The sequence below is a fragment of the Brassica oleracea genome, chromosome C4, assembly GCF_000695525.1.
Source record: "Brassica oleracea var. oleracea cultivar TO1000 chromosome C4, BOL, whole genome shotgun sequence".
NCBI lineage: Eukaryota > Viridiplantae > Streptophyta > Magnoliopsida > Brassicales > Brassicaceae > Brassica > Brassica oleracea.
The window spans coordinates 11,626,744-11,639,283 of NC_027751.1; the positions used below are offsets into that span (position 1 = coordinate 11,626,744).

At 37.2% G+C, this 12,540-nt stretch overlaps 3 protein-coding genes across 3 annotated transcripts; 2 read left to right on the forward strand and 1 right to left on the reverse strand.

The window, feature by feature from the left end:
* Nucleotides 1-2,591: 2,591 nt before the first annotated feature.
* LOC106338120 (glutathione S-transferase T2-like) lies at nt 2,592-4,023 on the forward strand. Its single transcript, XM_013777167.1, has 3 exons — nt 2,592-2,764; nt 3,120-3,429; nt 3,511-4,023. The coding sequence occupies exons 1-3, from the start codon at nt 2,592-2,594 to the stop codon at nt 4,021-4,023; spliced, it is 996 nt and encodes a 331-aa protein (XP_013632621.1).
* Nucleotides 4,024-8,508: 4,485 nt separating this feature from the next.
* Nucleotides 8,509-9,279, reverse strand: LOC106338121 (F-box/kelch-repeat protein At5g48990-like). Its single transcript, XM_013777168.1, has 3 exons — nt 9,244-9,279; nt 8,687-9,160; nt 8,509-8,529 (listed from the first exon to the last, which is right to left on the reverse strand). The coding sequence occupies exons 1-3, from the start codon at nt 9,277-9,279 to the stop codon at nt 8,509-8,511; spliced, it is 531 nt and encodes a 176-aa protein (XP_013632622.1).
* Nucleotides 9,280-9,319: 40 nt separating this feature from the next.
* Nucleotides 9,320-10,556, forward strand: LOC106341730 (cell division cycle 20.2, cofactor of APC complex-like). The gene is made up of 2 exons (XM_013780433.1): nt 9,320-10,004; nt 10,162-10,556. The coding sequence occupies exon 1, from the start codon at nt 9,332-9,334 to the stop codon at nt 9,965-9,967; it is 636 nt and encodes a 211-aa protein (XP_013635887.1). The 5' UTR covers nt 9,320-9,331; the 3' UTR covers nt 9,968-10,004; nt 10,162-10,556.
* Nucleotides 10,557-12,540: the final 1,984 nt, after the last annotated feature.

Sequence of the window (12,540 nt, forward strand, 5' to 3'; positions counted from 1 at the left end):
ACTACCGCCACCGGCCATTTTTTTCTTAGATTTTTTTTTGAAATTTTTTTTTCTGATTTTTTTTCCGTTTGTGTGTTGTGAGGAAGAGAGTTATGGGAAATGACATATATATAGAGAAATTTTCGAGTTGGGTAGTTGAAATATAACAACGATTTTACAAGGAATGTTTTACATGGATTTTACATGGTTTTAACATAATATTTACAACGACTTTACGACGAAATTAGGTACGTTAAAGCACATTGAATATACGTTTTCACCTAAATATAACGGTAACATATTTCGTTGTAATGTCGATGTAACGATTACGACGTATTTCTCATTCCACGTACTTTCGTCGTAAACTTACATGGACTTTACGACGAAAATATTTCCTCGTAAATTTACATGGAGTTTACGACGAAATTTGGTCTCCTCGTAACTGCGTTGTAAACACCATGTAAATTTACGAGGAAATATTTTCGTCGTAAATCTTCGTTGTTATGGAAACATTTTCTTGTAGTGTTAAATGTATTAAATCAACTTGTATAAAATTACTAAAAATTATATAAAAATTGTATAGTTATTAAAAATTATAACTAAACAATATTTATAAAATTTGTAGATACCTAAAAGAAACTAATGAAATTACGATTAACAATTTATTAATTTTTTAAAAAAGATGTAGAAAATTTTGAAAATATTGGTAATAAAAATTGTATAATTATAAAAATACAATTAAATAATGTATTCTTAAATTTATAATGCATATTTTAATATATTTATTTTAGTGATGATTTATGAATTATTACTATATTTTAAGAAGTTTAACAAAGATATAAATCAACATTAAATGTAATGTATTAGTTATTGTCATATTTTATAAAGTGTACCAAAAATATATGTCAGTAATAAATGTGATTGTCCATGTCATATGGGAAAATCACTTCGTAAATATAGTCTAGGGGATATTTATCGTTCATGTGGTTGCTACGTTCAATAATTTGCTGATAATGCATATTTGTTGGGGATCCTATATAAGTACCAACACTGTGTTGGCAACAAATGCGTAATCATTATGCGGGACATATCTTGAGAGAATAGCTAGGTTTATCAGAATTTAGTTCTAACTGAACAATGTTTTGTGTTTATAGACATTATGGTTTCAGCGCAGGCAACTCTCAATAAATCCATATCGCTGATCAAAAAACAGTGGAATCCAATTTATTTAATGGTGGAGTAAGATCTGATTGGTTTTATTTCGTTTGTGTAATTAGTTTCTGGGATTATTGTTGTTTTTTGTATTTTAATATTAATTAAAACTTCCTATTTTTAAAAGAATTGTAAATTTCTTATGTTCTGCAGGTCTTACAAACATCCCGAGAATTTCTTAGTGTAGTCGATTTAAATTAACGAATATATCAGGTCAACATAAATTTATTTTTTCTTTTAATCTGCATGATGAAATTATTAAATGAATATTTTTTGGATAATTAATGTGGAAACAAGAAGCCGATTAATTATTTTAAATTATGCATGAGCACACTTTTTAAAGCGGATACAATAACAAAAGTAGAAGTAACAATTATTCGATTAAAAATTGAAAATAGATAATTTCAAAGAATGATATAAAGATAAATGAATATTAAAAAGAGAGGATATATATTCTCCCCACGAAGCATTGATAGGACGAGCATTGAGAAGAAGACTGAGAGAGACGGGAACATTAAGCTTGATTCCTAGGACATTTGCCTTTAAGGCGGTACAGAGACAAGCCGCAGCCTCAAGATCGACCAAACCCTTAAGACTATCTCCATCGGCGAGTTGAGGAAGAGGTTCTACCGAATTTAAGGGAGAAAATTAAATGGAAAATGCAAAAAAACAAAGGACCGGTGCTTTAATAAGGGAAAGTAGAAGCGCTTAAAACCCCTAACGTGGCGGCTCCGTAGTGGGTAGAAAAAAGGTGGCCTCTCCTCTTCCGTTTTTGGTCGGTTCTCTCTCTTTCATCTTCGTCGAAATCGCTCCGGCTCTCTTACTCTTCGTATTCGCTCTATCTCTTTGCTGCTGTTCCCGTTGAAATCTCGGACGGAGATGATGTCTGATTGGTTTCTCCGTCATTGATTATGTCGCTCTCTTGTTCGATCACGTGGAAATCCCTCCGTCGTTTGGTCTCTCTCGTTCGTCGTCAATCCATGCAACCACCTCTCCATCCAAAGGCGTAGACAGGTAAAACGAAACCCCTTTCCTTTCTTCTGTGTATTGATTTTGCTAGTATTGATTTTACTTGTATTGATTTTGGAATCTGGATACTCTTCATTTGCTTGTGTTTAACAAATCAAAAATTCTTTGTGTATAGGCCTATGGATTTGTTTAAAAAAGAATGCTTTTTGTATTGGAGATAAGAAACAAAAGTTGATTAATTATCAAAAATGATAATTCCTTGTCTCGTTCTCTCTGTTTAATTATCAAAGTCTCTATGTTTATCCATAATTATAACTCTCTGATAAGAAACAAAAGTTGATTAATTATCAAAGTCTCTCTATTTATCCATAATGATAACTCTTTGTCTCGTTCTCTAGCCATAGGTTTGTTAATTATTTATCAAAATTGATATGTTGTTCTTCTTTGACTTTGAGGATATAACTACATTGGGACAGAGCATCTTCTCTTGGAAAGCTCGTGAAGGGGAAGGTGTTCCAGCTCCTGTCCTGGAGAGTTTGGGTGTAGATGGTAGCATTGAAGTTGCATCATCAATGCAGCCGTCTGTCATTTCAGTTGGGAAGAGGTAAATATACAATCCTTTTAATATCATTGTACTTGTTAGTTGAGTTGAAAGAACCGAGCATTGATTGGTTTAGTTTTAGGTAAATGAACTTTCGTTTCTTGGTTGGTTTAGTTTTAGGTAAATACATTGTCTGTCTTGGTTGTTTTAGTTTTAGGTAGATATATTGATTGCCATTTATAACTAACACCTACTAAACTCAAGCTTAACGTTGCATTTAAAACCGAGCAACTCCTTCTTCCTCTGTATCTCCTTCTTCTTCGTATCTCCTTCTTCCTCTGTATCTCTTCTTCCTCTGTATCTCCTTCTTCCTCTGTATCTCCTTCATCTTCTTATCTCCTTCTCCTTTGATAAGAAGATACAACTTCTTATCTCCTTCTCCTTCTTCTTCGTATCTCCTTCTTACATCCTTCTTCGTATCTCCTTCTTCCTCTGTAATTCATATCTACTTCTTCTTCGCTATGGATCCATTTAGTCAAGCTGGTAGTTTTCAAAACCTCTTAAACAGTCAACAACCAAACACCTCTTTCTCCTTTGTCACTCCTAGTATAGAACTCTCTTCATCAGATGCCTCTGTCTTCGGTACACAATGGGCTGACGATGCAAACGAAAAACATGTCGTCTCTGACCGTAAAGAAAGGAGGAAGTGGTCACCAACTGAAGATCTCGTTCTCATCAGTGCTTGGTTGAACACCTCCAAGGATCCCCTGGTGGCGAATGAGTAGAAGGCAATCGCATTTTGGAAACAGATTGCATCATATGTTGCATCAAGCCCAAAGCTTTCTGCTTTGCAAAAGAGGGAGCCAAGTAACTGTAAACAAAGGTGGGGGAAGATCAACGAGGGTGTATGTAAGTTTGTTGGGTGTCATGAAGCTGCAACTAAAGCTAAATCCAGTGGGATGAATGAGGATGATGTTTTGAAGATGGCGCATGAGATATTCTTCAATGACTACAAGCTAAAATTTACACTCGAGCATGCCTGGTTGGAGCTTAGCCATGATCAAAAATGGTGTGGCGCTTCTTCAACCAAAGACAAGGTAAGCTCCAAAAGAAGAAAGCTGGATGACCAGACTGCACAATCATCGACCTCTGTGCAAGGTTGCCATGGAGAAGATGAAGCTATGACTCAGCCGATTGGTGTAAAAGCAGCTAAGGCCAAAGGAAAAAGCAAGGGAAAGACTTCGGAAGAGGCAGTGGAGCTTCAGACCATGTGGGAGATAAGGCAAAATGACTTTGTCTTGAAGGAGAAGCTTAACACTTAACTGCCAAGTCAGAGCCTCTAAGTGAGCTTGAAATCGCTTTGAAGAACAAACTAATAACTGACATGTTGTCAAGTTAGTATGGCAACTTAATTTCGAGTCTAGTTGACAAGTTAGTTTGGTCTCGAGTCGGGTCTGTAGTTTGGTTTCTAGTTTGGTATCGAGTCGGGTCTCAAGTTTGTTATCTCGTGTGATCACTATGTAATGCTTTCAGTCCTTAAAACTCTAGTAATGAAGCTCACTTGTTATTGTCTTGATGCTGTTTTTGTTGTGTCTTTGTCTTGTTGCTGTTTCTGTTGTGTCTTTGTCTTGTTGATGGTTCTGTTGTGTCTTTGGCTTTATTGCAGGTGGTGTGGTATATCTCGTGACACAACAAGACATGTTGTAGTAATAAAGCAAAAATTGTTATTGTATTATGAGTTATATCTCGTGACCTTGTGTTGTATCTTTATGAGTTGTATCTCGTGACACAACAATCACCATTATGAGTTGTACCTTTATGTATATGCTTCTTTATAAATTGTTGAAACACAATCGCATAGCTTCTTTCTATCTAGCTTGTTTCTTATTTTCCAACATCTACCTTCTTCTTTATTTCCAACACAATCGCATAGCTTCTTTCTTATTTTCGAACATCTACCTTCTTTCTTATCAAATCCTTTTCACATTTCTTTCCAAATAATCAAATCCTTTTAATGGCATCTTCTTCTTCTACTAATTTCGATGATGAAATGGATGAAAAATTTGATCAAATTTTTGATCAACAATTCGAAAAGCTCCTCATTCATCACGAAAATCGCCAAGAAGCATCAATGTCAAAAAAGAAACGAGCCTACATTGAAAGACAACGAGAACAAGGACACATGCAGTTATGGAACGATTATTTTAGTGAAGATGCAACATATCCTTCTCACATGTTTCGACGCCGGTTTCGAATGAACAAGCCCTTGTTCATGCGTATTGTTGATCGACTCTCCGCTAAAATCCAATACTTTCAACAAAGAAGAGATGCTACTGGAAGGTTCGGTCACTCTCCGTTACAAAAGGCAACGGCAACAATTCGTATGATGGCATATGGTTGCCCAACTGATACGGTTGACAAATACCTCCGACTTGGTGAGACCACCGCGCTTTTATGCTTAGAACATTTTGTTGAAGGAATCATAAATCTATTTGGAGATGAGTATCTAAGAAGACCCACGCCAGAAGATCTTCAACGAATATTCGATATTGGAGAGATACGCGGATTTCCCGGGATGATAGGGAGCATTGATTGTATGCATTGGGAGTGGAAGAATTGTCCGACCGCATGGAAAGGTCAATATACACGTGGATCAGGAAAGCCAACCATTGTTTTAGAGGCTGTACCTTCACAAGATCTCTGGATATGGCATGCGTTTTTCGGACCTCCAGGTATTAAACGATATCAATGTTCTTGATCGATCATCAGTTTTTGATGATATCTTACAAGGTCGAGCTCCAAAAGTTAGCGTGAAAAAGAGAATGTTGAATGTGAGGAAAATGATAAGGGAGGCTGAGATTTTTGAAGCCATCTTTCCAAAGATATACTTCAAATTGAGCAATCTTAAGATGGAAGTGTTGCTCTAGAGAGTGGTGAAGTAAAATGAAGAGAGGATGTGTGTATATTAGTATATATATTAGGATTGCAAGGGTTTGGACAGTTAAATAAAGCTGTCTTACTAAATCATTTTGAGCAATTATTAACTTCTTTGATATTTTAGTGAGAGTGGAACATTGTTTTATTAAGTGGTTACAATAAATCGTTTTTTCATATATCATTCAGAAATGTGTACAATCATGGCTCTTATTATTATTATTTTTTTAACTGACAATCATGGCTCTTATTTAGTGGTAAAAACTGAAGGATATATAAATATCAACACACTGTTGTGCTGTCGTAGTTTGAATATGTCAATTTTATTGAAGGATAACTCGTTGATCCTGGCCGTTTTGTTTTACTAAAAGTGGATCGTTATTTTATTAAATAGTTAAGATAAATCGTTTTTTATTTCAATATGGTAATTTTTTATTAATAGTAATAATTAGATATTAGTTTTTATTTCTAAAGAGAAAAATTGTTTTTGTAAAACTTAATGCTATTATTGTCTTTAAAATTTTAATTCACAAATAATATTATTAAATTATATATACTTTTAAAATTAAATGGTTAAAGGTAAAACTTCCCAAAAACTAGATTTAAATTGGAATCCATGCACATGCGATTATCTTTGAAGATTGGTAATTTGGAATTTTATGAACCACAGTCTGGCTTTTCATATGTGTATTGGCTTGTACTTCTTGTTTTATTGTAACTGTCTTGATCATAATATCATTAGTTAGTATACTAAAAAAAAATATCATTAGTGCTAAAATGTTCAACAATTCTCATTACTTCCGATTTAAAAATGAATGTAAACCGTAGCAGATCTGACGGAACCTAAAGGAAAAATCTACAATACAAATATGGTCGAGTGGTACGGTGAGATTGGAAAGATGTTAAGGACTCCTGGTTCGAAACCTATCATTTCAGATATGTTTGTTTGTGTAGCCAGGTGAAATAGATATCTAATTCTCACTGCAAGAAACATGATTTTGATGGCATTGATGGGCAGGCCCTAAAGATTAGTCGGTACGGAAAAATCACATACCTTCGCAAGTTTTATTGACCTCCAACATAAACTGATATTGACACAAAAATTTATATATTAGTTTTGTTTTTCTATAAATATTAAATATGGTCAACATACTTTTTTGAAATGATGACTCTTATTAGTATATTTGAACCGAATCACATTGTAGGACCGGTAATTGATCTCTTTTTGATCATTTTACTTGAGTTAACAAATAAAGTTCTTATAAAAATTGAACTCTGGCCGTCTGTACAGGAATCCTGCTTCTAGGAATCTTTACCGAGCAACAGAACCTGAGTACCTGGAAGATGGTACTCCTAAGTTAACTATACCAAGGCATGTTCTCTTACAAGGATTAGAGAATCAAAAAGAATATATCTTGGGTCAGTTCTATAGATGCTTGCCTCCGCCTGGTGGTTTAATCTATGCAGTTTTCAATAAGTTATGGGGAAGGAAATGTAGAATCACTATAATGAAGCTTGGGGAATCTAATTACTTGTTCCATATTCCCGATGAATCGACTAGAATGTGGGTTCTTCAAAGAGGGCTTTGGCATGTTGATGACTGCTTAATGTTTGTTGCTCCATGGAAACCGGAAGCATCTTTAGCTATCCTGGAGATCAAAACAGTTCCGGTGTGGGTAACTTTGAAGAAAATTCCTGACATCTTCTACTCTATTCTTGGAATAAGTCATATAGCTTCTGGTTTATGTGCTCCGATGGCAACTCACAAACCCCGGTTAGATCCCATTTTAATGGGTGAAGCTAAGATTTTGGTTGAGGTAGAGTTAAGCAAAGCATTTCCTTCAAAAATCGCTGCTAATGATGAAAATGGTTTCATTTCCATGGTTGATGTAGCCTTCGAAATGTAGTAGATGTGGTCAGCTTGGGCATAAGGTCAAGCGTTGCTTGCAAAAGGTCGATGAGTCCCATATTGCTGCTCCCAAGGGTATTGAGATGGCCTCCAACATTAGTGATGTGGTTACGACCACTTCTGTCACTGCCTTTGAATCTCCTCAACCTAACACTACTTTAGTTCCAGTTTCAGAGATTGTTGTATCTCCTGACATTCTTCTGGATGTACACAATGAATCCAACTTGGTTGATCCAAATACTGTTGCCAAAGTTGACAATCTCATACCACTAGCTACAATCTCTGTTCTTGAAGACATGCATGTCAGCTCAGTCTGCACTAACCAACATCAAAGAAACCATTGAGTCCAGTTGTGGAGTCTGCCCAGATTTTACCAGTTATTGACACTCATATTGCTCATGCAACCTCTATGGTCCAGAGGGAAAGTAGTAGAATAGATGAGCCGACCTTGGTTCCAACAAGTTTGCCTCATTGATTACTCTCGAGGAAGAAGAAGACTCATCAGATTCAGACAAAGAGATTGATCCGATGAATGATTTGACACCTTTAGGAAAGAGGATTCTCAGAGAGAGACCGGTTAAACCATCCATAAAAGCTAAAGAGATGCATTTGCAGTCAACGGTTCGTGGAAGGGGAAACCGAGGTCGTGGATCGAGGTGGACGTGGCTAGAAGTATCTCCTTCATAGTATTTTAAGTCAGTCCAAGATCGATCTTTGATTGTTTCTGGTTCATCATATGTTCCCTTTTCTTGTTATCACTTGTCAAAACACAAAACACTGTATGACTACGGTCATGGCTTGTAATAGGTTAATAATATTAAAAAAAAAAGTTCTTATAAAAAGTTTCATAGGCTTTGGACTATTCGCATGGTTGTAAAGAGAACCGTAGCAACTAATGCAACATCAACACAAACAAAAAGTGTTTTCAAAGACACAGAGTAAGTAAGCTAGTGAATACATATGTCTATAAGGGAACCATTGTCCCCTAAAAACACAAGACAAACGCACACATCATATTCACACACAAGACAAACGCACACATCGTGAGTCGTTAATCAAACGGTAGCAGCAATGGAATACACGAATTTGTAAGACTTGGGTACTTTAAGCACAGCATCGAACCACTCGACCTTCCCTCAAACCTGTTCACCGCTGCTGCGCATTTCCAGAGAAATCTCAGCACACCAAATCATCTTCTCCATATTCCCAGCAGGCACATACTTATCCCAAAACACCAGCATCTTACCACCACAATCAACCAAATTAACATTGCTATAACGGGCAAGCTTAGACAGTCCTTCCAAACCTTCAACTTTCTTCCAACCATCTACCTCGGCGCTATTGTTAGACCAAAGAAACTCTCCAGTAGATCCATAACAATAGTATATTTTCTCTATCAAACAAGCACTACCAAACTCTACCAAGTCCTTTGTAAGGAAAACACTCCTACCAGACGCTGAATCAACAAGTCCTTCGACCACCCACGTGTGCGTTCGGCGGTCGAGGAAGAAGACGTTTGACGAGCAGGAGGTGAAGTCATCTTCTTTGTTGATGGCGTAGAGTTTATGATCAACAGCTACGAGATTGGACCATTCTATGGGAGGAGAGTTGCGAATCTGCACAGGAACCAAAATATTACCACTTAATGACTCTGTCTTGTTAACGGTTTTGTCTGGTTTCCGACAGAGAGTGAACCAACGAAGGTTTGGTTCAGTAGGGAACTGTAAGCACACATAGAGACACTTCTCGGTGCGGTTTAAGAGAGAACCATCCTCACAACCGGAGGAATGGACGGGAAGATTGTCAACAACGATGTCAGGATCAGGTCGCATGTTGTGGGAACTTACAGAGGTCACACTGGAGAGATTTGTGGACTCAAGTGGTCAGGTTCTGGAATGCAGCTTGCTAGTGGTGGCAACGATAATGTGGTTCACGTATGGGATCTCTCTTCTGCGTCTTCGAGATGGCTGCACAGGCTTGAGGAACATACTTCTGCCGTGAAAGCTCTTGCTTGGTGCCCCTTCCAATCGAATTTGCTTGCAACTGGTGGTGGTGGAACAGATGGGGCGATCAAGTTCTGGAACACTCACACCGGAGCTTGCTTGAACTCTGTAGACACAGGATCCCAAGTGTGTGCTTTGTTGTGGAGCAAGAATGACAGAGAGTTGCTTAGCTCACATGGGTTTTCTCAGAACCACCTTGCACTTTGGAAGTACCCATCCTTGGTGAAAATGGCTGAGCTCACTGGCCATACATCAAGAGTTCTGTATATGACACAGAGTCCTGATGGCTCTACCGTTGCTTCAGCTGCAGGAGACGAGAGTTTGAGGTTTTGGGATGTTTTTGGAATGCCAGAGACTGCCAAAAAACCTGTTCAGAAAGCAGCCCATGAGCCATTTTCTCGCGTGCCTCGTATCCGTTGAAACTGTCATAACAACAAGCCATTAATCGTTACAGAAGGTATCTCCTTCAATTTTTTATTCTTTCTTGTATTTCCAAGTAAAGTTTTCTAATGAAAATTGTCGAGTCAAACATATGTTTCAGTTGTCCATATCGTTTAACCTCGCTTCCTTATTTGTTCGAGATCTAACTTTGGTTACTGTATGGAAAAATATAGTGCTTTGAATAAAAGGAACGACAATCATACAGAGATCAAAGTTGTCCACTATATTGTATATAGTAAACTTCCAGGCGAACTAGACTCTCAAGAAACGATTTCACGCCAACCTACTAAGGACAAATCACTACAAATTCGAGTGAGATATTCTCAAATCACATAAAGTTACCGTCTACAAATGACTCCAGATGCAATGCAACAGTTTCCAAAAACAGGCAAAGGAGGCAGAGCAGAATGGTAAAGTATCAACAAGCAGTATAGCCTAGCCTACTTTTGAAATTTTATTTGTTGTTGTTGCGGAAAGCTCAGAAATGCCACAGATTCATTTTTCAAAGCTACATGATATAAACAAAGGTCAATAAAAAGAATCCCAAAGGATTCACCATTGATCATCCAATAAACAAAAACCAAAACCTTCTCAGTTTCCGGAAAAAGAACCGACAAAGCCTAATATGTGTATGCATATCACACCTATTCTAATAATTTGTTTTAAGAAATTAGATTATGTGAATGCATGGCACTGATAATACCTAATATCTTATAATCTTGGAAACAATCACTACCTAAACTTGATACTGTAGAAGCCGGAAAACCGTACTCACATAAACGATATAATAAAAGTGACGTATCACGCTTCACTCGTGATCGCCTTATCGAACTTTAAACTCTACGAAACACTCTCGTATTTATGACTTACGCTAAGGGAATTTTTGCTGTCGGTTTCGATGTGAAAAAAATATTAGAAATGAAGAAGGAGGAGAGTCGATATTTAAAGAGAAGGAGAAGACCCACTTCCCACAACAGCTGCTGCACGTGGGCGAGAATCTCGCGGAGATCGAGGGAAGTTGAGCTGTGAAACTTATTCCCAAGACTCTCTCTTATCTCGTTTAAAACTTTCGAGAGGATAAAATGCATGACGTTTTTTATTTTCTAGACAAACTACTTGTCGTTTTAAATAAAATTGTATGTTTTTTTTTTTCGAAATGAATGGCAAAACGTTGAGCTTAAAAAATCTTATTGGACCGGAGGCCCTCCACCAAGACCCAAGACCCAAGCCCAAACCCACGCCGAGCCGGCCAGATGGCAGCAGGGGCGCGTGCGTGGAGAGCATCCCTCTCTCCCTGAGTCGTTTACACCCTTATGTCATGGGAACATATATAAACTACTCCCAGAAGCTTTTGTTCCCCGATGTGGGACAAGCTTAATCTTCTCTTCATTTAATCGATAAGTCCACTAATTGGACATTTCTTTTCACTGATTTACAATTATTTTTATAAGCGTTGGATTTTAAATAATTGACCCAACAATCCCTCACATGAATAGAAATGACTCTAAACATATGCAGATAAATGCAGACTCGATAGACTCTAAGAACTATACTTATTCTAATCCTGACTAGATTAGACATACTTATCGAGAGTGTTTGCGAAAAATTCACTGTGTTTGAGTTGGTGGCATTTTTAAGCCTTGAACCACTCATAGTTAATATCTGTCGGGGCTACTTTACCAGAAGGTGAACATGACGTCTTGAACCAACCGGTGTTTTATGTAGACTGAGACAACATGCATAACACAGCTTCATTTTCTCGTAAAACTTAGTTCTCTATTGTGTTCATTGTGGCCCTGATCTATTCTTGGTTTTCATGAGTGAACTAAAAGAATATAGCCTTGCATTCATTCTCCTAAAAACGAACCCATTTCACACTCATTAGGTGATTGACCATGAAAACTGATGAGAAATACTTCGCTTTAGAGGCTATGGAATCATTAAAAGCTTATGCTTATCCTTCTCACATTTGTTAGCACTTTTATCATTTTAGGAGCTGGGAAGAGACTACTTTGTCTCGAGTGCTTTGGTTAGATTCTGTTAGATTTTGTTTTCCCTTTGAACCTACATCTTGGGATCTCCAGTCATGATAGGTAGGGTTGCAATCAAGCATCCTCATTCGTTATAGGCTTTAAACCCATTCCTTTTGATGATTTAGCAACAACATATCGTGGAAAACCTTTAGTAAATGGATCCGCTAGGTTGTCAGCCGATTTGATGTAGTCTATTGTTATTACACCAGTTGATATAAGTTGTCTAATGGTTTTATGTCGTCTTCCGATGTGACGAGATTTACCATTGTAGAGATTACTTTGAGCCCGAGCTATAGCTGATTGACTATCACAATGTATGCGTATAGCTGCCACAGGTTTCTCCCACATAGGAATATCTTCCAAAAAATTTCTAAGTCATTCAGCTTCTTCTGCTGCTTTGTCTAAGGCTATGAACTCAGATTCCATGGTTGATCTGGCTAACACTGTTTGTTTGGTAGATTTCCATGATATTGCTGCTTCTCTTAGTGTAAAAACATATCCACTTGTGGATTTTGAGTT